This window comes from Muscardinus avellanarius (genome assembly GCF_963383645.1).
Source record: "Muscardinus avellanarius genome assembly, chromosome: 3".
NCBI lineage: Eukaryota > Metazoa > Chordata > Mammalia > Rodentia > Gliridae > Muscardinus > Muscardinus avellanarius.
The window spans coordinates 21,965,266-21,989,167 of record NC_137788.1 but is presented as its reverse complement, the minus strand read 5'-3'; the positions used below and the strand labels follow the sequence as shown (position 1 = coordinate 21,989,167).

General features: G+C 59.7%; 2 protein-coding genes across 2 annotated transcripts; one reads left to right on the top strand and one right to left on the bottom strand.

Moving 5' to 3' along the window:
* Window positions 1–2,171: 2,171 nt before the first annotated feature.
* MAP3K6 (mitogen-activated protein kinase kinase kinase 6) lies at window positions 2,172–12,647 on the top strand (the record flags this gene model as incomplete). Its single annotated transcript, XM_080691363.1, has 29 exons — window positions 2,172–2,508; window positions 3,695–3,834; window positions 3,918–3,941; window positions 4,203–4,393; window positions 4,506–4,674; window positions 4,990–5,096; window positions 5,675–5,845; window positions 5,930–6,042; window positions 6,366–6,525; window positions 6,683–6,845; window positions 6,919–7,026; window positions 7,124–7,173; window positions 7,295–7,390; window positions 7,506–7,593; window positions 7,661–7,794; window positions 7,979–8,106; window positions 8,347–8,483; window positions 8,765–8,870; window positions 9,332–9,489; window positions 9,801–9,993; window positions 10,072–10,210; window positions 10,436–10,595; window positions 10,729–10,905; window positions 11,183–11,288; window positions 11,523–11,694; window positions 11,775–11,887; window positions 11,958–12,031; window positions 12,301–12,377; window positions 12,557–12,647. The coding sequence occupies exons 1-29, from the start codon at window positions 2,190–2,192 to the stop codon at window positions 12,645–12,647; spliced, it is 3,864 nt and encodes a 1,287-aa protein (XP_080547489.1). The 5' UTR covers window positions 2,172–2,189.
* A 401-nt stretch (window positions 12,648–13,048) lies between these two features.
* SYTL1 (synaptotagmin like 1) lies at window positions 13,049–22,275 on the bottom strand (the record flags this gene model as incomplete). Its single annotated transcript, XM_080691362.1, has 14 exons — window positions 13,049–13,184; window positions 13,368–13,577; window positions 16,412–16,511; window positions 16,593–16,671; window positions 16,910–17,068; window positions 17,316–17,412; window positions 17,938–18,104; window positions 18,323–18,436; window positions 18,564–18,721; window positions 18,856–18,922; window positions 19,383–19,428; window positions 19,506–19,578; window positions 19,810–19,958; window positions 22,085–22,275. 14 exons carry the CDS (start codon window positions 22,273–22,275, stop codon window positions 13,049–13,051), a joined length of 1,746 nt encoding a protein of 581 aa, XP_080547488.1.
* Between the last annotated feature and the right edge of the window lie 1,627 nt (window positions 22,276–23,902).

Sequence of the window (23,902 nt, the reverse complement as noted above, 5' to 3'; positions counted from 1 at the left end):
ACTGAGAAGGATCGTGGTTTGCAGACAGCCTCAGCTATTTAGTGAGGCCCTTTGCAACTTAGTGAGACCCTGTTTCAAAATAAAGAATAAAGCTGGGCGTGGTGGCACACACTTGTAATCCCAGCGCTTGGGAGGCTGAGATAGGAGGATCGCACAGGTTCGAAGCCAGCCTCAGCTACTTAGTGAGGCTCTCAGCAACTTAGTGAGACCCTGTTTCCAATAAAGTATAAAATAGGTCTGGGAGTATACCCTGGAGATAGAAAAGCCCCCGGGTCTACCCCTAGTACCACAAAAATAAATAAAAGAAAGAAAGAAAGAATAAAAACAAGGGGTTGGGGTTGTTGCTCAGAGGTAGAATGCCCCTGGATTCCATCCCCAGTACCACAAAAAGAATAAAAAAAAAAAAAATAGGGCTGGGGGTTTAGCTCAGAGGTAGAATGGCCCTGGGTTCCATCCCCAGTACTTCAAAAAAGTGAAATAAAAAATAAAATAGAGCTGGGAGTGTAGCTCCGAGATATTATGCCCTGGGTCTAATACCCAGTAACACACACACACACACACACACACACACTTCCTATCAGGAAGGTGGGACAGCCTCTTCAGGTGACGGGGTCTCTGGAGGTGCGCACGTCAGTGCCAGAGGACACTCTGGAGGAACTGAAGGAGATTCCAGAACCCACCGACCATTGGGGCCCTCTGGTCCTGCAAGCGCTCAGCCCCTTTTGCTCCTCCTTGTCCCTTGTTTCCACCCCAGCCTCTGCTCTGGGCCAAATTCTCACCCTCTACTCCTCCTCCCATCCCATGGGAAGCTGGTGTGAACCCGGGTACATTTTTCCTCCATGAGGCAACAGGGCAATGAAGCAGCAGCCGCGGAGCTGGCATTTACCGAGCCTTTGATTGGCCCAAAGCCACGTCATGTTGCGTGGTGGCAGAAATAAGTAGTTGAGACAGGAGGGCCTGGGTTTGCATCCTGCCCTTTGATGTAGATGACTGATCCTGGACAAGTTATTCAACTTCCCAAAGTCCAGGGTTCCTGACCTGAGGCTCCACTGAGGCTGGCTGTCGCCTGGGTCACTAAGTCACACGAGAGAATTAAGAGATTCTTGGGGACCTTAGGCTGGGATGCTGCTCCAGTTCAAAGGACTAGGGCTCCCATTTATTTATTTACTTACTTACTTATTTATTTTGTGGTACTGGGGATGGAACCCAGGGGCATTCTACCTCCGAGCTACATCCCTAGCCCTACTTTTTTATTCTTTATTTTGAAACAGGGTCTCACTGAGTTGTGAAGGGCCTCACTAAGTAGCTGAGGCTGTCCTCCAACTGCTCATCCTCCTGTCTCAGCCTCCCAAATACTGGGATTACAAGCCAATCTGCTAGGCTAGGGTTCCCCTCTAAAGAGTGGGTAGGGAAATGTGTACAGTGGGAAGTGCTTCTCAGGCCCCACTGTCAGGCGTGGGGTAGAAGTCACAGGTCAGCAGGGCTCAGCAGCAGGCAGGTGGAGTCTGGGCCACAGCGGCCCCTCCACTCCATAAGAGCTCAAAGGTCAAGCCCCTTCCAGGGTAGAAGGACCTGGACACTCACTCTTCACCGTGATGTCTTGAGGATCCATTCATTCCACAGATGCCTGCCGGGCAGGGCCCACAAATCCTGCTTGTTCTCTGGCCCTGGCCTGGACACCCATCTTGGAGTGAGCGGCCCACCGTAGTTGGCGCGCACAGGGGCACAGGCTGTTCCGGAAGCGGCCAGTGTCAGAGGTTCTGGCGGGAGGGGAGAGGCCGATTCCCCAGCGCCCGGGAGAGGCGCTGCCCCGGGGCTGAGGGTGGAGCTTTCCCAGTCGGGAAAGGGCTGGGCCGGGCCTACGAGTGAGGGCACAGAGTGACGGTCGGCGCTCCCCTGAGAGGTCCGGGTGGCGGACCCTGCGAGTCCCTGGGTCTCCTTGTGACTCTGAGCTGCGGAACACAGATGCCCTCGATCCCAGGAACCCGATCCCAGATCCTCAGGACCTTGCAAGCCTGAGCTCAGATTTCTCCCCGGACTCCAGAGTTCCGGAACGGGACGTCCAGCCGAGATCGGATCTCCAGAATCCGTAGGAGAGTCTCGGATCCCGACCCCGAGGCCCCAGGATCCCCGGCCCCAGGCTCCTGCCGGCCCCGGGTCCTCGGCGCCCCGCGCCTGAGCGCCCCCGCATGGCGGGGCCGGGCGCCGGGGCCGGGCCGGTGGAGCGCGCGGGCAGCTGCTGGCAGGACCCCCTGGCCGAGGCGCTGAGCCGCGGCCGAGCGCTCGCCGGGGCCCCGGGCCGGGGCTGCGCGCGGAGCCGGCCGCTCAGCGTGGTCTACGTGCTGACCCGGGAGCCGGGGCCCGGGGCGGAGCCGCTGCCCCTGCGCTGCCTGCGCGAGGCCTGCGCGCAGCTCCCCGGGCCGAGGCCGCCGCCGCAGCTCCGGAGCCTGCCCTTCGGGACCCTGGCGCTGGGCGACACCGCCGCGCTCGACTCCTTCTACAACGCGGGTGAGCGCGGGGCGGGGCCGGTGGGCGTGGCCTGGGCGTGACCGGGGCGGGGCCTCCTCCGGGGCGGGGCCGGGCGCAGTAGGAGGTCTAAGGGGCGTCAGGTGAGCTAAACCTGAAGGACTTGAGGCGGGGCTTGACCACCGCGCCGTGTAGGGGATCCGGGTCTTGCGCCTCGCCGGTCTTGGGAGTGTGTTCAGAGCAGACCCGGCTCGGGTTCAGGGCTGGGGTTTAAGCCCCCTCCAGTGGGCGGGGCCTGGCGGGTGGGGCGGGGCTTGGAAATTCTAAGCAGGGGCAGGGCTGGGGCGGGCAGGGCTGGAGGACCGCCTCTGGAGCGCGCACGCGGAGCTCTGGGAGGCGAGTCCTGGGCGGGAGCTTGGACTAGGGAAAGGGCCGCTCCCGCGTTTCGGGAGTCCTAGCCCTGCTGCTCCCAAGGATGGGGTTCAGGGAGCGGAAAGGGAAGTGAAGGGACCCATCGGGGCTGGATTCTGGACGAGCGGGCTTAACTTCCAGGACGCCGCAGCCTGGGAAGAACGGGCGGGGCCGCCAACCCGATGCCTGGTCCCCAACCTTATTTGTTCATCCGAGTCAGGGAACCGTGCTTCCTGGACGTCCATAAAATGCAGCCTAAAAACGAAGGCTGACCCGGCCGACCACAAAAACACACACAGAGTCATCCGATGGACTCACAAATCGTAACCTTGTTGACTCACACAGGCCCTTGCAGGCCTTGTTACACAAACAACTGGCCACAGTAAGTTACACGCACATGCACACGCACAGTTGCGTCTACACACACTGATGGTGCCTGACGTCTTCAAGAGACCGGGTTGAGAACCCAGAGGAGAGGATTCCGTGTTTGCACAATTGCCTCCCACCAGGCCTGAAACAGGCTCTGAGATGGCGCACAGCCTCGCCCCCGCCCTGGTCGGTGCTTACGGGCTCTGTGTGGAGGCGAGGGCCCCACCCTCATCCCCAAGCACCTCTTCCCTCCAGCCCAGCTCCTCCCGCAACACCACAGATAGCAGCACTGTGTAAGTTCTGGGGGGACACTAAAAAGGGGAAGCAGGTCTAGAGCAGAGCTGGACCTACCTGGGGCCCCGCAGCAGGGCAGTCCAGCTGGCCTGCGTCCTGGAGCTCCTCCCCCGCCGGGGCATAGGGGCTCAGAGCCTGCACCCCTGTGCCACAGATGTGGTGGTGCTGGAGGTGAGCAGCTCGCTGGCACAGCCCTCCCTGTTCTACCACCTCGGCGTGCGCGAGAGCTTCAGCATGACCAACAACGTGCTGCTGTGCTCCCAGGAGGACCTCCCTGACCTGCAGGCCCTGCGCGTAGGTGGCGGGAGGCTGGTGGGCAGGCGCAGGGCTGGGGGAGGCCGCCTTAGAATACCAGTCTGACTGTCTGCCTCCTGCAGGAGGATGTTTTCCAGAAGAACTCGGTGAGCAGAACCCACCCCTCACTCCAGTGTGCTCTCTGACTACTGTCGTGACCTCTGGCCCCACCCCAGCCTTCCTAGCCTCTAACCTCCCCGAGGCCCTTTGACATCCGTGGGACCCTCCGTTCCCTGAAGCCTCCTTTTGTGAAGTGTGCCCCTTTTCTGCTGTTCCACTCCTCACGTACTGACCTCTGACGCCACCCCCGCGCTCTCTAACCGGTGCTGACCTCTGACCTCTCCTGATTCCCGCCTCCTTCTCAGCAGGATTGCGTTGGCAGCTACACACTGATTCCTTACGTAGTGACGGCCACCGGTCGGGTGCTGTGTGGCGACGTGGGCCTCCTGAGGGGCCTGGCCGATGGGCTGGTCCAGCTAGGGGTGGGCACCGAGGCCCTGCTCACTCCCCTGGCGGGCCGGCTTGCCCGGTTGCTGGAGGCCACACCCACCGACTCCTGGTAATGGGGTCTCACCAGGAGGGAGCAGCAGGAGGCTTGTGAGGGTACAGTGGGCTGGGCTGAGGGACAGGTCCCCCATTCTCTCTCCCTCCCTCCCTGGCCTGGCCATCAGTGGCTATTTCCGGGAGACCATTCGGCAGGACATCCGGAAGGCTCGGGAGAGGTTCAGTGGGCAGCAGCTGCGGCAGGAGCTGGCCCGCCTGCAGCGCAGACTGGACAGCGTGGAGCTGCTGAGCCCGGACATCATCATGAACCTGCTGCTGTCCTACCGCGACGTGCAGGTGTGTGGGCAGGCGGGCAGGCGGGGGACAGGCGTTTGGCAGACGAACCCAAGTTCAGGTCCCGTCTGTGCCCCCGGCTCACTGGTGGCTCTGAGCGAAGCCCCTAACCTCTCTGGGCCTTCATCTCCAGAGGGGATGACGATGTCGCTGCCTGTCAGGCAGTTGTGAGGTTGGAACATGGGCGTTCCCCATGTATGGTGCAGCCTGTGTGCCTGCCACGCCTCGGGAGGTGTGCAGGGGGTGGTGGGGCATCAGGTGCGGGCAGGACCCCTGCCCAGGGCTGCACTGTGCCCGTGCTCACTGTTGCGCACACAGGACTACTCAGCCATCATTGAGCTGGTGGAGACGCTGCAGGCCTTGCCCACCTGTGACGTGGCCGAGCAGCACAATGTCTGCTTCCACTACACGTTTGCCCTTAACCGGTGAGTGGCGGGGCAAGGCGTGGGTCAGAGCTACAGGCGGGTCTGGGATCCCTGCTCTCCAGGGAATCTGCTATGTCAAAAGGTCCCTGTTAGGCAGGCCTGGCACACATCCGAAATCCCAGTACTTAGGAGGCTGAGACAGGAAAATCGCAGGTTCAAGGACAGCCTCAGCAAGTAGTGAGACTCTCAGTAACCTAGCAAGACCCTGTTTCAAATAATAATAAAATACGGCTAGGGGTATATAGCTTGGAGGTAGAAGGCCTCTGGATTCAACCCCTAGTATCAATAAATAACAACAAAAAAGTCCCTGTTCTGGGTTACTGCTTCCTGATGGGTGAAGGGGAGGTGGTTCTACCCTTGATATGGACACAGCTGTCCATGGTCACTGATCCTTGGAGTCACTGCAGCTAGGAGTCATTTGTATCTGGGGTCACTACCCCTAGAAAGATCAGTGCTGACCGGGGGCTATTACTGCCAGGCTCCTGAAAGGGTCCCTTGCATTTAGGATGCTGGGATCCCTGGACAGAGTGGGTCAGGGCCATCAGGCAGGTCCTCAGCCCATCCTCCCCTGCCCTTAGGAGGAACAGACCTGGAGACCGGGAGAAAGCCCTGGCCGTGCTGCTGCCGCTGGTGCAATGTGAGGGTGCAGTGGCCCCCGATCTCTACTGCATGTGTGGCCGTGTCTACAAGGACCTGTTCATCAGCTCTGGCTTCCAGGATGCTGGGCACCGGGAGCAGGCCTATCACTGGTAAGGGGCCCGAGAGTGGGCAGAGGGCTGACACAGCGGGTCAAGGGTCCTGGCTATGGCTGCCGTCTGTCCTCTGTCCCTCAGGTATCGCAAGGCCTTCGACGTGGAGCCCAGCCTGCACTCGGGTATCAACGCGGCAGTGTTGCTCATCGCTGCGGGGAAGCACTTTGAGGACTCCGAGGAGCTCCAGCTGATAGGTGAGCCCAGATCCCAGCCTACCATCTCCCAGGAGGACCCAGAGGGACCTGGGGACAGTTCATCCCTTTTCCCTGCCTGCGCCCACACCAGGGTCCTCTAGCCTGTCCCAAGCCCACAGGAGCCTTTGTGTCCCAACTGTCCCCAGCCTCACCCTGTGTTCGTTACACACTGAATTCCACATCTGCTTGTGCCCAAACCCTCACTCACGCCTGGACTCCTACCCTGCCCGAGGTCTGGCCACCCCCACCTCTCACACCCACAATTGCGCCTGGCCTCAGCCACCCCCCAACCCGCCTCACCCAGCCACCCCCCTCTCCCCTAGGCATGAAGCTGGGCTGCCTGCTGGCCCGCAAAGGCTGCGTGGAGAAGATGCAATATTACTGGGACGTGGGTTTCTACCTGGGAGCCCAGATCCTGGCCAACGACCCCGCCCAGGTGGTGCTGGCCGCAGAGCAGCTGTACAAGCTCAATGCCCCCATATGGTAAGTAGCCCTTTCTGCACTCCTGGCCCTGCCTGAGCTCTGGGCTCCTGCACTCCTATCCTTTGCAGTGTAGCCTGAACCCGAGTCATGACCTGTCCATCTTCAGACCAGTGCCAGTGACGCCTGGGCTGAGCTGAGGACGAGGCTGTGCCTGCAGGTACCTGGTGTCAGTGATGGAGACCTTCCTGCTCTACCGGCACTTCAGACCCTCACCAGAGCCCTCCCGAGGAGCCCTGGGTCCTGCTTGCTTCTGGCTCCACTTCTTGCTGCAGTCCTGCCAGCCATTCAAGGCAGCCTCGCCTGAGGGGGACCAGTGCTTGGTGAGGCCCGTGACAGCGGGGCGCCTGGGAGAGGGGTGGCCCTTTGTGACCCACCCCCTTCCATCGCCCATAGGTGCTGGTCCTGGAGATGAACAAAGTCCTGCTGCCGGCCAGGCTGGAGGTTCAGGGCACTGACCCAGTGAGCAAAGTGACCCTAAGCCTGCTGGAACAAGAGGCCCAGGTGAACTTTGGGCTGAGCCCCTGGATCACGCTCCTACCTCTTCCCTCAGCCCCTCTCCCCACCCAGCATCTTCCATCAAACCTTCTCCCTGCTTCAGGAGGACCCCTCCAGCTGGATCTTCCCAGTGGCCTCCATCTGTGGTGTCAGGTGAGAGGCGGGACCTGCGAGGGCGGGGTACCGGGGGCGGCTTTGCTCACTGGGAGGCGGGGCTGCGAGGGTGGTGGTGGTGGTGGGGGGCTTTGCTCACTGGTCTCTGCCCTGTTTCCAGCGCCTCCAAGAGGGATGAGCGCTGCTGCTTCCTCTACGCGCTTCCTCCGGCCCAGGACGTCCAGCTGTACTTCCCCAGCGTCGGGCACTGCCAGTGGTGCGTTGGGCTTCTCGGGGCCGGGATGCCCAAGGGAGTGAGGCAGTGCCCCCCAGGGGCTCCCAGAAGCGGAGGGGATCATTCCCATTCAAGAGGGTCCTCTCACTACCACCAGGTTCTGTGGCCTGATCCAGGCCTCCGTGACGAATCCAGATTCCTCGGCGCCTACAGAGGAGGGAGAGGGCGTGGGAGAGGTGCTGGAGGTGAGAACTAGACCTGGGGCCTCTGGGAAGGGGAAGGGCTCTACTGAACCCTCGCTGCATCCTGCAGTTTGATTATGAGTTCACGGAGACCGGCGAGCGGCTGGTGCTGGGCAAGGGCACCTACGGGGTGGTGTACGCGGGCCGCGACCGGCACACGAGGGTGCGCATCGCCATCAAGGAGATCCCGGAGCGGGACAGCAGGTGTGGTGGCTGCGGCCTATTCCCTGGGGCAGAGTTGAGAGACTCCTGTGGGTGGGGCCGTAGGCAGGGAAAGGGGAGTCCCAGCCGGGAGTGGACTTGGGTGGAGGGGAAGGGCTGGGAGGCGGGGAAGGTTGGAGGGGGCCTGTGGGCACGTCTGTCCTGTTCTCTGGGCCCTCCTCTCCAGGTTCTCTCAGCCCCTGCATGAGGAGATCGCTCTGCACAAACGCTTGCGCCACAAGAACATCGTGCGTTACCTGGGCTCAGCCAGCCAGGGCGGCTACCTCAAAATCTTCATGGAGGAAGTGCCCGGAGGTACCTGCCCTGCGTGGGGCGGGAATGAAACCCGGGCTCGGGAATGGAGCCAGGCAGGGGTGGGGAGCCCTCGGGGAAACGAACCCTAGCGTGTGTGGGTGGTGTCACCCAGAATTCGCTGGCAGAGCGGCTTTGGGTGAGGGAGCCTGGGCCAGGGCGTAGGTGTGTCTGGGCCTTGAGCAGAGAGGTGTAGGTGAAGTGAGTGGGTGCCAAGGAGGAACCTGGACTGTGTCTGCCCAGGCAGCCTCTCCTCCTTGCTGAGGTCGGTGTGGGGACCCCTGAAGGACAACGAGAGTACCATCAGCTTCTACACCCGCCAGATCCTGCAGGGACTCGGCTACCTGCATGACAACCGCATAGTGCATCGGGACATCAAGGTCAGCGCGGTGGCCCGCCCACGGGCCTGCTGGGGTGGGCAGACCAAGGCTGGCAGTTAGATTAAGTGAGTGGAGACTTTGCAAAGGGCAGGGAATTCGTCAGGAAGATTTCTTAAAGGAAAGTAGTTCAGATCTGAAGCCAAACGGGGTGTCAGCTCCCCTAAGGACACACACTAGCGTGGGGTGGCATGGGGTTGATAGAAGCTGGGCCACTGAGATCTCCAGGAGATGGGGCCAGGGGCCCCGCCCAGCAGCCACTCAGCAGTGTCCACTCTAATCAGGGCGACAATGTGCTTATCAACACCTTCAGCGGGCTACTCAAGATTTCTGACTTTGGCACCTCCAAGCGGCTGGCAGGCATCACGCCCTGCACTGAGACCTTCACAGGTAACGGGGTGAGGGGTTGTGGGTGGGGACGGAGAACTCTTGGAGCCTTCCAGGGAATAGGCTTTCTCCCGGACAGGGAGTCAAGAGTTCTAATGGGGGAGGGAGCCCAGGGCAGGTGCTGGTGGTGACAGAATCTAGAACGGGAGCTTGGATAACTGATGAAATTGAGGTTAGCACTTAAAACAGGGCCCTGGTGTCGATGCAGGCCAAGGTGAGTGTAGAGCTCCCGGGAGGATGTGATTCAGGACACATAATGGAGCCCCCTCGTGGGCTACATGTGGTGGAAACCGTGGTGGGTGATAGAGCGGAGGGTGGGGGGCGAAACTTAGGATAGATGTTCGATGACCAAGGTCGGCCACGGGAGCTGTTTTAGATGATGGATTCTGCATGGGTGCAGGGATGATGAACCTCGACTCCTGTGCTAAGGCCTAGAAAGCCTGTTTCTCCTCCTCCCGTCCTAGGGACCCTGCAGTACATGGCCCCAGAAATCATCGATCAGGGCCCGCGAGGGTACGGGAAGGCAGCTGACATCTGGTCATTGGGCTGCACTGTGATAGAGATGGCCACAGGTCGCCCACCCTTCCACGAGCTAGGGAGCCCACAGGCTGCCATGTTTCAGGTGAGACCCCCTTGGGGCCTGACCCAAGGAAGTTGGGAGAGGCCTGACTAGGCATTGAATACTTCTTTTTGTGTGTGTGGTACTGGGGATAGAGCTCTGGAGCCTTCTACCTCCAGGATACACCCCCAGATCTATTTTATTTTTTATTTGGAAAGAGGGTCTCATTTATGTTGCCGAGGCTGGCTTCGAACCTGGGGTCCTCCTGTTTCAGCCTCCCAAGTACTGGGATTACAAGCATGCACCACCACACCCGGCCTGGCATCGAATACTTCTAATCTTGCCTCTTGTTTGCCTTCCCTGTCCCCTCCCAGGTGGGCATGTACAAGGTGCATCCGCCAATGCCCAGCTCTCTGTCATCTGAGGCCCAAGCCTTCCTTCTCCGAACTTTTGAGCCAGACCCCCACCTCCGAGCCAGTGCCCAAGCTCTGCTGGGGGACCCCTTCCTGCAGCCTGGGAAGAGGAGCCGCAGCCCCGGCTCCCCTCGGCGAGCTCCTCAGGCCTCAGGTGCTATGCGGGGTGGAGGGAGCCAGCACACCGGGAAGCCCGGGAGCCGTGGAGGCTGACGGCATGTCCCTGCCTCAGATGCGCCTTCAACCAGCCCCACTCCTTCAGCCGACCCAGCCACTCAGTCCCAGACATTCCCACGGCCTCAGACACCCTCTCAGCACCCACCCAGCCCTCCAAAGCGCTGCCTCAGTTACGGCGACACCAGCCAGCTCCGGTAAGTAAGAGCCTAGGGCCCTGGAGTAGGTTTCGGTTCTCTTCCCCTGGTTTTGCCTTGGGGGCCTGGGCATTTTGATCACTTGCAAAGATGGTATCTGGTGCCTACCTGTGCCCTCATTTCCCCTGCGAGGTAGGCAGAAAGGTAAGGGCTGGGATTCCAACCCTGCACCAGAGGTGCTGGATGGCATTCCTTGCCCTTCATCAGCCGCTCCCCATTTCCCAGGGTGCCGGAGGAGCCCGGGGCAGAAGAGCCGGCATCCCCGGAGGAGAGTTCCGGGCTGAGCCTGCTGCATCAGGAGAGCAAGCGCCGGGCCATGCTGGCCGCGGTGCTGGAGCAGGAGCTGCCCACATTGGCGGAGAATCTGCGGCTGGAGCAGGAGCAGGTGGGCGGCCCGCCCAGGTGCCCCCTGGTGGTGGAGCGTGGACTAGACTGCCAATGGCCTGTGTCTAACATCCCAGCATTACCGCCTCTGGCTCGAGAGGGAACACCCGCCCACCCATCCCTCTCCATTTTAGGATTTGCGTCTGAGCAGGAAACATGTGGAACAGCTGCTCCGCTGCCTTGGGGCACACATCCATACTCCCAACCGCCGGCAGCTGGCCCAGGAGCTGCGGGCCTTGCAGGGGCAGCTACGGGCCCAGGGCCTTGGGCCTTCGCTTCTAAACGGACCCCTCTTCGCCTTCCCAGAAGCGGTGAGGGAACTTGCTAGCTCGCAGTTGGGGCTGCCCAGTAACAGGTAGTGGGCTCCCTGGCCCTGGAAATATGCAAAGACTCGATGTTCCAAGAATCTGTGTCTCCTCCCCAGCGACGGGTCTCTATCCGCCCACCAGCTTCCCAGCGCTGCCTCCCTAACACTAAGACCGCACACCTCCCCACCTCTGGGTGGGAGACTCTCTAGGCCTTTCCAGCTCCGGCCCCACCTCTGTTGGAGGCTCAGGTGTCTCAGTCACACCCTCCCTCCCTCCCCAGGTGAAGCAGATCCTCCGCAGGCGCCAGATCCGCCCACACTGGATGTTCGTGCTGGACTCACTGCTCAGCCGCGCTGTCCGGGCAGCCCTGGCGGTGCTGGACCCAGGTAGGCAGCGCTGGAGCCCGGGGCTGCGGCCAGGGTGTGGCCCGTGGGGGCGTGGTGAGCACAAAATGAGTCTGGTAGGAGCCCATTGGGTACTGACGAAATGGACACCTCCCAGACGGGCCCTCCTGGTCACTGCCCCGTGCCCTCTCCCCAAGCTCCCTTTACACCAGTGCCTGGGGGCCCCTAACTGGTGCCCCCCCCCCCCGCTTGAGCTCACTCCACTTGCACTGGTAGAGGTGGAGAAGAAGGCGGTGCCACAGAGGTCAGAGGAGCCGGCTAAAGAAGGGGAGTCCCAGCAGCAGCGTCAGGAGACCCCCGTGCTGCCAAGCCCGGGCCTTGGAGAACCCCATCAGGGCCCTCCGCCTCTGACGGTGCAGCTGGGCCTCTTGCGAGCAGAGACAGACAGGTAAAGCCCCTCCACATCGCCATAGAATCTCTGGAGCTTCAGCCCACTCACCACTCCATTCTATTCTCTCCCTTCTACAGGCTGCGGGGCATCCTGGCTGAGAAGGAGCTGGAGTACCAGGCGCTGATGCACCAGGCTCTAGAGAGAGTGAGCTCGGAGGCCAGGACCCATGCCGCGGCTTCAGACGCCCCAGGTGGGCCGGGCCCACAGGGGGACACAGTGGGGGTGGGAGGGCCCCGGCTCATCAGCTGACCTCTCCACAGCAGCTCTACCCAAAGACCAGAGCCTGGTGCAGTGGCTGCAGGGACTGAACGTGGATCCCGGCACCATCCAGACGGTGAGGGGCACATGCTGGCTACCCAAGCCCCACAACCAGAGCCCATCTCTGTCCATCTACTGGCCCTTCTTGTGTGTTCCTCTGCCACAGAGGCTCCCAGTCGTGGATGAGCTCTTAGTGTTGTACAGATGGGAAACCGAGGCCCAGCAGGGGTGTGGCCTGCCATAGCATTTTAACTGAGCAAAGCTCGCACCTGGGTCTCTGGTCACATCTCTCTGTCCTTTCCTCTCGCTCTATGGGTTCTGTTTCTACGGGTTGGTCCACGCCAGCTGCTGAACCACAGCTTCACACTCCACGCCCTGCTCACCTGTGCCACCCGAGACGACCTCATCTACACCCGGATCAGGTACTTATGGGCCGGTCCCCGATGAATTGCGTACAGGCCTCATGCTGGCTAGATCCCCACCCCTGGCTGAGGCCTGCCTGGGGTCCTCCTCGGAAACCACAGGGGCACCGGGCCTCCTGGGGACAGAGAGCCAGCGGGGACCTCCTTCTGGCTGAGCCACATGGAGCCACTGCCCCCAGGGGAGGGATGGTGTGTCGCATCTGGAGAGCCGTCCTGGCACAGCGAGCAGGATCCACACCGTTCACCCCGGGACCCCGGGAGGCTGCATGAGGTCATCAGAGGCAGGACAGATCCCCAGGTGATGAACAGAGAAGACATGAGCAGCTTCAGACACACCAGCCTCAGGACCCTAAGGCAGCTGCGGAAGGCCAGGCAGGTGGGGCCAGAACAGGGCCCGGGCCTCGTCCTGGTGGGGGCCAGCTGCAGAGCACCCAAGCAGGACCCGAGGCTATTAAACAGTGTTTTGTATCCCCTCTTGGTCACTTCAGAGGTGTGTGTGTGTGTGTGTGTGTGTGTGTGTGATGTCCCTGGAGCAGTCCCTTGGGTCTTGGGTTCCTTAATCTCACCCCTCTCACTGCCCCCCAAAAGCAGACATCAGCCTCTTACTGCCCTAAGGACAGCCTTTATTGACATTAGCCAAGAGCCGGATCCAGGGGGAGGGGTTTGGTGGGCTACGCCCTGGGGACGAGATTGGTTCTGAGGGGTAGAAGACCATCCACCCACTCACACGGCCGCTCCAGGAGGGTCTGCCACAGCCGCTTCTCCTCAGGCGTGGAGTCCATCCAGGGCACCTGGAGCCCATAGCTGCTGCCTGATGTGGACAGGTACCTCAGGTCCCAAGATACCCTGCCCGCTCCCAGATTGCACAGCATTCCCAGGCATCCCCAGTTCTCAGTGGACAGAGCTCAGGAGAGGGCAGAGAAGTGCGCCCCCGGCCAAACACAGAGCCCCGCCACCCAACTGGGCCCCCCAGGGGCCTGCTCTGCTTACTTACCAGTACCCAGGCTGAGGCGTGTGCCCCCCAGCTGGCGGCTGGCCAGGGCCCCGTGGTCCCATAGGGAGAGCTCAGCACAGGCCTGGCGCAGATCAGCAGGCCCGAAGCCATCATAAACCATGGTGTGGTTGAACACGGGGCTGAGGCTGCGTCGCACCACCCGTGTGCGTTGACGGCTGGCCCGGCTGTCGTCAGGCAGCACGAAGCTGTGGGGCGGGGTCTGGCGTCAGGTGGCCACCTCCTCGTGCTCCCAAAGCCAGGCAGCCACCAAGTCACCTCGAGAATCCCCCTTACAGCTCCTGCCTGAGGCCCAGCCCCCAGCCCTCGCTGCCCCAGAGACCTCCGTACTAGCCTTCTCTCAGACTGCATTCCTTCCTTTTATTTTATTATCTATTTATTTATTGGTACTGAGGATTGAACCCAGAGGCAGTCTACCTCCGAGCTCCACCCTCAGCCCTATTTTTAATTCTTTGTTTTGAAACAGGGTCTCACTGAGTTGCAAAGGGCTTCACTAAGTAGCCGAGGCTGTCCGTGACCACGATCCTCCTGTCTCAGGCTCCCAAATCTTTCCCTTTTTTTTTAAATTTGCCTTCAAATTTGAAACTCCTGTTCACAGGATCCCAGAGCAATGCCTCTGATATGTAGCTACTCTCTGGCTCCATGGCCTTCACTCCTGCCTCTCTGCTGACTCCTCCTGCTGAACTCGTTTGAAAATTTCTAGCTGGGCGTGGTGGCACAAGCTTGTAATCCCAGTACTTGGGAGGGTGAGATGGAGGATTGCAGGTTCGAGGCCAGTCTCAGCAATTTAGCAAGGCCCTCAGTCATTTAGACCTTGTTTTAAGAAAAAGTTAATTAAGAGCTCGGCATGGTGGAGCACGCTTGTAATCCCAGCATTTGGGAGGCTGAGATAGGAGGATCTTGGTTTGTGGACAGCCTCAGTTACTTAGTGAGGCCCTTTGCAACTCAGTGAGACCCTGTTTCAAAATAAGGAATAAAAAAAATAGGGCTGGGGGGGTAGCTCAGAGGTAGAATGCTTCTGGGTTCAACCCCCAGTACAAATTTTTTTTTTTTTTTTTTTTTTTGCGTGTCTGGGGATGGAACCCAGGGGCATTTGACCTCCGAGCTACACCCTCTGCCCTATTTTTTATTCTTTATTTTGAAACTGGGTCTCACTGAGTTGCAGAGGGCCTCACTAAGTAGCTGAGGCTGTCCGCGAACCACGATCCTCCAGTTCTCAGCCTCCTGAATGCTGAGATTACAATTATGCACAACCATGCGCGGCAAAAAAAAATTTTTAAATAGGACTGGGAGGCAGGCATGGTGGCCAACGTCTGTAATTCTGGTACTTGGGAGGATGAGACAGGATGATTGCAGGTTTGAGGACAGCCTCAGCAAGTAGTGAGACTCTCATCAACCTAGCAAGACCCTGTTTCAAAATAAAAATAAAATAGGGCTGGAGGTGTACTTTGGAAGTACAATGCCTTGGGTTCAATCTCCAGTAAAACACACACACACACACACACACACACACACACACACCTAGGCATGGTGGCTGGGCGTGTTGGCACACGCTTGTAATCCCAGCATTCAGGAGGCAGAGACGGGAGGACTGCACTTTGTGGACAGTCTCAGCTACTTGGCGAGGCTTTTTGCAACTCAGTGAGACGCTGTTTTAAAAATAAAGAGACTAAGCTGGGCATGGTGGTGCACGCTTGTAATTCCAGTATTTGGGAGGTTGGGACAGATGGATCGCACAGGTTGGAAACGAGCCTCAGCTACTTAGTGAAGCTCTCAGCAACACAGTGAAACTCTGTTTCCAAATAAAATATAAAATAGGTCTGGGAGTGTAGCCCAGAGGTAGAAGGCCCCTGGGTTCCACCCCCAGTACCACAAAAATAAATAAATAAATAAATAAATAAATAAATAAATAAATAAAGAGACAAAAAAAAATAGGGCTGGGGCTGTAGCTTGGACATACAATGCCCCTAGGTTCCATCCCCAGTACTTCAAAATAAAGTAAAATAAAATAAAAAGGCTAGGAATGGTGATGCATATCTGTAACCCCAGTACTTGTGAGATTGGGACAGGCAGATCTCAGGTTGGAGGTCAGCCTCAGCAACTTAGCAAGACCCTGTTTCAAAATAAAAAATAAGAGCTGAGGGGGGTATAGCTTTGAGGCTGAATGTCTCTGGGTTTAATTCCCCCATACCAAAAAAAGAAAAACGAAGAAGAAAAGCAAGTGGGGCCTGGTGGCACACTCTTATAATCCCAGTAAACTTGGGAGGCTGAGACAAGAGGATCGCAGCTTCACAAACAGCCTCAACAAGTAGTTTGACTCTCATCAACCTATCAAGGCTGTTTCAAAACAAAAATTAAAAAGGGCTGGGGGTAAGCTGGGTGTGTGGCACACGCTTGTAATCCCAGCATTTGGGAGGCTGAGACAGGAGGACCGTGGTTTGCAAACAGCCTCAGCTACTCAGTGAGGCCCTCTGTAACTTAGTGAGACCCTGTTTTTCAACATAAAGAATAAAAAATAGGGCAGGGGGTGTAACTCAGAGGTCGAATGCCCCTGGGTTCCATCTCCAGACCTACCAAAAAAGGGGTGGGGGCTAGGAATGTAGCTCAGAGGTAGAATGCCCTGGGTTTGATCCCTAGTACCAAAAAATAAAATAATCTAGGCATGGCACATGCTGTAATCCCAGAACTGATGCCCCGGCCTCCACTTCACTCTCTGGGGGTGGGGCAGCACCTGGAGGACCCCAAGAGTTCTTCCAGAGTACTCTGCACTACTGAACTACAGGTTCAGGGCCCAGCTCCCAGCTGGCCTTCCAGGTTCACCCCCGAGGTGCCCCTGGTCACAGCTCCCAGTAAACCCTGGAGTCACACTCACTGCAGCTCCTCAAAGCCCCCCCCCCCAGCTTCCCCGACTCCAAGCCTCTGTCCAGCGGCCCCCTTCACCACCCCGGCCGGCTGATGGCGGCTTGATCCGAAGTTGGGAGCAAAATGAAGGGACGCGACCACGGGTCACAGAGCCCCTCACCACTGTATGTACGTATCCAGGGATCCTGAGCGCGGCGGCACGAGGCCCTGGGCCTCCTTCACCCAGAAGTGCAGCTCCCCGCTTTGAGGCAGCCCGGCGCCTGCGGAGAGGCGGGGTTCAGGCCGCTGCGCGGGCGAGGGGGTACCCCGCTCCTAGCGCCCAGCCGTAGCCTGTCACTCACCCTCGGAGCCTGCAGGGACGTACTTGAGGGACAAGGAGAGCAGCCCGCGGCTGGGGAGCTCGTCCGGAGAGGGGGGCACCTGCGAGACCAGAGTGGGCTGCTCAGCGGGGGGCGGGGCGGGGCCCAGACCAGGGGGCGTGGCTGGCCGGAGGGAGGGGCGTGGGCGGGGCTTCTGCGGAAGGGCGGAGGGATGCCAGCCTCCCCCAGCACACACGGGAAGGGGCGGCGGCGGCCAACCTTAGGAGGCTCTGGGGACTGAGGGTCCGAGGGGGCTGCGGGAGGCCGCGGGTCTCCTCGTGCAGGCGGCGCTGGCTTACCCGAGACTGCAGGGGGAGCCAGGTGGGCTCAGAGTCCCAGTTCCAGGTATCCAGGGGCACTTCGACTTCGCCCAGAAAGATATTGCGACCCAGGCTTTCGCGGTGCCACACGGACAGGCTCAGCACGCGGCCGGCGAGCTCTGCCTGCGGGACGGGGTGCTGGGGACCCAAGGCGCTGGTCAGTGCAGCCTGGGCGGTGCGGGCCTGCCGCGCTCCTCCCCATCCCGCGGAGCCCCGGAGGGCGTCCGTGGGGTCTGGATCCTCACCAGGCCGCCCGCAAAACTCCCCTGCCCTTGCTCCTGCTGAATGGAGGCCTGGAGCGACCCGCAAGGTAGAAACGGGCGGCGCCTGCCCTCCCGCCCCGGCGGGCACCCGCGCACCGACGGCACCCGGGCCGCAGCCTCACCCGGAGAATCTCGTTGAAGACAGGGTTCAGGTTCCGTTTCTTCACGGTTGTCTTACGCTTGCTCTGCTTATCTGGGAGGAGGTAGCTTTTGACGTAGCTGGGGCGAGAGAGGTGAGGGTCAGATATAAACAGGGGCCTTCCAGAGATTCCCTCCTTCCCTGGGCGCGTCCCCAGCGGCCTCCAGGAACACTGCATCCATTGTGCCAGGCCTCTTGCTTATTTACGGAAATGGACTCAACCCCTAGGCCTCCCATTCCATGTCTTTCCATGTATGTATGTATGTATGTATGTATGTATTTTTTGGTACTGGAGATTAATCCGGTGGCATTGTACCTCTGAGTTATATTCCCTAGGCCCTTTATTTTATGTTTTGAAACAGTCTCATTAGATTGCTGAAAGTCTCACTACATTGCTGAGACTGTCCTCGAACTTGCAATCCTCCTTTCTCAACCTCCCAACTACTGGCATTACCAGCCTACCCGCACGCCCGGTGTGCCCTTCCCTTTTTGAAGATAAGGAAACTGAGGCCACAGAAAGTTTTGGGGGGGCGGGCCTGTGAGAGGCCCCTGTCCCAGCCCTGCCCAGGGCCCCAGCCCGCGCCCCCCGCGAGGCGGGCACTCACGGGTCGGAGCGGCGGCGCCGGGCTGCGGCCAGGCCCTGGCACTGGATCACGTGCACGCGCAGCTCGGCGGCGCCCGGCTCGTAGCGCAGCGCCAAGTGCACGGAGCCGCGCACCTGCACGGCGCCCGCCTCCACCTCCCCGGACAGGCTCATCTGGCTGCCGCTCAGCTGCGAGCAGGGTGGGGTCAGGGCGGGGCTGCAGGGCGGGCATGGGGGCTGGGGGACCGCGGAGCTCACGCCCGGGGAAGGCGGGAGCCAGGGAAGAGGAAGGGGCCTTTGCAGGGGGCTGGCCGGGGACTGGACGTCGGTCCTGGGGTGAGGGAGGGGTCAGGCAGGGGCTCTCTGTCGGGACTGGGCTGGGCTGGGGTGCCCCAGGCTCCCCTCACCGTGGAGGAGCTGAGGCTGGACACCGAGGAGCTGCTGCTGAGCATGCGGTCGAGCGAGGGGCCGTGCCCCGGGGCCCCCTGCCCGTTCTCCAGCACCTGGGACTCCGCCTGGGTCTGGAGAGCCGGGAAGTGACTGGGGCGCCCCCTCCCGCCCCGCCTGCTCCCATCGACGCCACCCCCCGCGCCCCGGGCCCCGAATCCGCGCCAGGTCTTGAGAGCAGCCGCGGGCCGTCCCGCCTACCTGGGCCGGCGGGGGCCTCTGCACAGGCGCTGGCTCCGGGGCGGCCTCCTCCGGGTGCACCTGCTGGCCCCCTTGGCCAGGGGCTGGGGTGGGACACAAGCTGCTGAGCGAGCCCCAGCCCTGCGAATCTGGGGGAGCTGGCTCACAGCCCTGGTGACCTGCAGATCCAGGCTCGTGTTGCCTGGGGACACCCACGGAGGCCACGCCGGCGCGGGAGGAGGGAGGTGAACCTGGTGGGGTCACTCAGCTGCCTCTGGACCCCGCAAACTCTGAGCACAACGCTCCCACTCACCTTTCTGGGGCTCCGCCTCATGATCTGAAGACGCTGGGGAGGCATATGGTGTGAAGAAGTCAGGGCCCTGAGGAAAGCAAGGGTCGAGGTCACAGTGGGGACCAAAAAGGAGGCAAAGGTCATGAGGTCATGCTGGGGTCAGAGGTCGAGACTCCAGCCTGGCTGCCCCAGCTTCAGATTTAGGGCAACGCTGGGGGCAGGGCTGGCAAGCTGCCTGACCAGTCACTCCTGTACTTCACACTGGCATCCCCGTCCCGCCCCTCCTGATGGGCCTGACTCCCGTCCAGTCCGGGGGAGCTGAAGTAGCATCAGTCCCTGGCCTCACCCACCTCCGTCCCTCCCAATTCAGAAATTTCCTTAGAGGCTGGTCTATTCCACTGTCTGACAGAGTCACAGGGCAGGGATGGGGTGTGTTCAAGGTCTCCAGATTCCCAGGGGAGCTCCTTCCCCAGCCGTTCACCCCGACTCTCATCCCCACTCGGGGCGTTGGGCACTCGTTAAGAGCTCACGCAGTCATCGATACTCACCTGTGTCTCACTGTGCCTCTCTGCAGGGGCCTCGTCCATGGGGAGCCTGGGAGGAGAGAGGTGCTCTTCAGGGGAAGCCATTGGGTAACGGGTGGTCACCTCCCTCTTCCCATAAGGCCTCACCTGGGCTCTGGCTCCTCTTCAGTCTCTTTCCCAGCAGCCTCTGCCTCCCCATCACTGCCCAGAGCCTGGTCTCCTGGGCCTAGGTGAGAAGTCCTGTGAGCTCCATTCTCAGAAAGTCTGACCCATGGAGAGTCCCTCAGAGATGCCCACCCACCTCCCGCAGCCCGTGGGGGCAGTGCCCACCCAAGAACACAGTGTCGGGGCAGCCAGGACCGGAGCCCAAGGGCCCTCTCTCCCTGTCCACCTACAGCCAGCACCCGGGACTGCAGGAGGCTCGCCCTGCCCTGCCCAGGGCTCCCCTCACCCCTGGAGCTCTTCTTCCTGCGGATGGAGGCTCGGACGAGGTCAGAGCCGAAGTGGGCATGCTGGTGCCGTTGGGAGCGAGCTTCCTGGAACCAGTCCCCGGTCAGGACCCTCAGCTGCCGTGGATCTGCCAGCGAGGCCCGCAGCTTGCTGGACAGGGCGGGCATGGCTGTCACTACTCACTCAACCCACATCCCTGCCACCCACTCTGCCAGCTCTATGCCATGACAGGGCCTCGGTAGCAGAGCAGACTGGACCCCTGCTCTGGAGGAGCCCAGGCTGCTGGGGAGACCCAGTCTCCACTAGACAAGCCTGCTGTGGTGATAGGGGCTGGCATTCCACGTGGGAATCCAAGAAGGCTTCAGAGGAGGGAACATGTGAACCCAACCCCCACCCCTTTGGTGCAAGGGATTAAATACAGGGGCATTCTAGCTCCAAGTTAAACCCCCAGTCCTTTTCATTTTGAAACAGGGTCTCGCTAAGTTGCTAAGGGTTTCAGTAAGTTGCTGAAGCTAGCCTTGAACCTTTGATCCTCCTGTCTCAGCCTTAGGTATTAGGATTGCAGGTGTGTGCCTTCATATTTTGCTGTAAATTGCTTCTTTTTTGTTTGTTTCTGTTGTTGTTACTGGGGATTAAACCCAGGGGCATTCTACCTCTGAACTACACCCCCAGCCCTATTTTTATTCTTTTTTTGGGGAGGTACTGGGGGTGGAACCCAGGGGCATTCTACCTCCCAGCTACACCCCCAGTCCTATTTTTTATTTTTTATTTTGAAACAGGGTCTCACTAAGTTGCAGAGAGCCTCACTAAGTAGCCGAGGCTGGCCGCAAACCTGTGATCCTCCTGTTTCAGACTCCCAAACTCTGGGATTACAAGCGTGTGCCACCACGCTTGGCTTCATGTCCAAGCTTTTTTTTGTGTGTGTGTGTGGGTTTGGGGATGGAACCCAGGGGCATTCGACCTCTGAGCTACAGCCCCTACCCTATTTTGTATTCTTTATTTTGAAACCGGGTCTCACTGAGTTGCAGAGGGACTCACTAAGTATCTGAGGCTGTCCGTGAACCGTGATTCTCTGGTCTCAGCCTCCCGAATGCTGGGATTACAAGCGTGCGCCACCACGCCCGGCTTTTCAACCTTTGAATTGTTTCTTTTCTTTTTCCCCTCCTTCCCTCCCTTTTTTCTTGCTTTCTTTTGGTAGTACTGGGGAGTAAACTCATTCCACCTCTGAACCACATGCCCAGCCCTATTTTATTTTTTTATTTGGAACCAGGATCTGGCTAAATTGTTAAGGGCCTCACTAAATTGCTGAGGCTGGCCTTGGAATTGTGATCCTCCTGTCTCAGTCTCCAAAGTACTGAATTGCAGACAGATGTGTGCCACCATGCCCTGCTTTCGGATTGCTCCTTCAAGGACAAATTGGCCCTACAGTGAAGCAACTAAGGTGACCAATCAGAGGGTGTGGAGTAGGGGAGGATGGAGCCTCTTTAAAACGCAGGAGGTACATAAGCAAATGTATCAAAGTTAATCACCAAACAAGCATGGGATGGAGGGAGGGGGAGGGAATGGGATGGGAACTGGATGAGGGCTAATCAGATGATGTGTGCTTGTATATCCCCTCAAGTCTGGTGTTCCAATGTGATGTATGATTACAATGCACCAATAAAAATAAATTAAAAAAAATAAAAAAGGACGAATTGAAATCTGGATAGAGAAGGGTAGTAATCATTCATTAAGTAATTACTATAGGCCATACTGTTATCATCTAAGACAGGACGACTTGGCCCCGTTTTACAGAGGAGGAGAGTGGTGCTCAGTGTCAGGCAAGTTAGGCAAGTTGCCCAAGGACAGACAGAAGTGTCTGTCTGTCCTCTAGGGCTGCATGTCTCCCCTACCACTATGCTCCTCTGGGAAAAAGGATCGGCCGGGCGGCGCTTGGAGGTGAGGGTGTGTTCAGGGCCGCTGTCTGCAGCAGGTGCTGTGTAAGTGCTGGGTGGGGCTTACAGAGAAAGGGGAGTTAGGGAGGCTGCCCGGAGCCAGGAGGGGGGGCCTGTGGGCCACTCTGGGGCGCTTGTCCTTGACCCTAGGTGCTAGCAGTCTGGGACCGGTGCTCCAGCTGATGCAGGGTGAGGAGCTGATTCAGCTCTCCTGGGAGAGGAGAGGAGCTCTGAGCCGCCCAAGACACCGAAGGGGGACCAAGGACCACTCAGGTAGCTGGGGGCAGTGAAGCCACGGGTGCCTGAGACCCCTCCTCCAGGCCCATGGCTGTCCCGCCTCACCTGACCCGCCCCTCCTCCAGCTGGCGCAGGTGGGCATCTCGTTTGAGGACATCGGCAATGGCCTCCTGCTCCTCCTCCGTCAGGAAGCTGAGATCCAACAGTCCCTCCACCTCAGGCTCTGCTCTGTGCGCCATGAGAAGGAAGGGCAGGGCCCAGAGCCTCTCCTGGGATGAATGGCCGCTCTGGGGCATCAGCTGGGGCTGTGCCCCAGCAGGGCACGTGTGGCTTCCTAGGAGCAGAGCAAGGGTCAGATCGACCTCTTCACAAATATTCAACATGTCCCGGAGCCTTTTTTCTCTCCAAATATATGCCCAGGTAGCATGCAGAGTACAAGTCCAGGAAGGTTGAGGAGGTCCAGGTGAGCGCAGGGATATGCTCAGAGAAGTATGTGGAGACACCCACCCCCAGACGTAGGACACACAGACGGCCTCGGTGGCACAAGCGCACACACTGCTCCACTGCGGTCACATAAGCACACTGATATATGCCACGACAAGCACACACAGCCTGTTCCCCCATGAAGGGACCCAAGCAAATAGAAAAGACCCAGGCTGGTGGGCATGCCCAGGCATTCCTAAACCTGCACCCAGCATGTGCACCCACAGCAAGTCAGGGCCACCTATGCGAGAATGAATCTGAGGACAAAAACATGGCCCTGGATATCCTCCAATCCGACAGACGTTTGCCCCACATGTTGCCCTCAAAATGGGTTGTGAGCTCCTTGAAGCTAGGGACAGGTTAGCCCCTCAAAGCCAGTACTTCTCATGCAACCAGTAGCTGATAAGAGTCTGATTAATTAAGTGCAAACATACCCCTGCACACACACAGGAATGCATGCATACCACCACCCACCCAGAAGCACAGGCACACATCAGCTAGTCCCCCTGCCCAGGGACCTCCGGCCTGGGCCCGCCCCCTGCACCTCCGCCCTGCCCTGGCCTGTTTGGCCTTCCTGTCTGAGGCAACCTCCTCCCCAGCCTCCACCCCTAACTTCCTCCCCCAGGAGGTAACCGCAGCACCTACTCTCACTGAGGCTGCCGGCCTGGGATGCCTCTGCCCCAGCCCCGGCCCTTGTGCACAGAGCTCTCGAGCCCCTCCGTCCTGGTCACAGGGCTCCCCCAACCTCAACCTCAAGACCTGGCCGGAGGCCTGGGCTGGCAACGCAGCTCAAGCCCAGGCACCATGGTAACTCCGGAAGAAAATGTTTGCCCAGCGGAGAGGGGCCTGTGGACGTGGCAAGGGGCCTGGGGCTCAGTGGCCTGAGGCTACTGGGCGCTCTCTCCTCCCCGCCCCCTCTAAGCAGCGCTCCAGGTGGGGCCTGCAATGGGAGGAGGGCAGCTCAGAGGCAGGTCCTGGCCTGCTCCATGCCTGCTGTACCCTGTGCCCGCCCAGCTGAGTCAGTGTCCGCGTCCCACAAGCCCTGACCCCGGAGCCTGGATTTCTGCACATCTGTCTGTATCCGTATGTCCTGTGTGAAGGCCTGTGCACGGCAACAGTTGTGCTGGCCCTTGCACACGCAAGCTTTTCTGTGGCACCGTGTGTGTCGGTCTTGGCGTGGCCCGGGCCTCTGTGAGGGACCTGGGAGCGTTGTGAGCCGCGGGGTCTGTGAGCCAGAGCAGTTTGTGTAATGTCACCGAGTGGCACCGTGTGCTGGCTTCTTGTCTGAGTTGTGTTTGGTGACTCTCTAGGTGACAGCGCTATGTGGGCGTGTACACTGTGCATTTCCTCTGTGTGTGTGTGTGTGTGTGTGTGTGTGTGTGTGTGTGTGTGGTGTGTATGCTGGCACCCCAGGGCCACCAGGCGTGCGTCCTGAGTGTG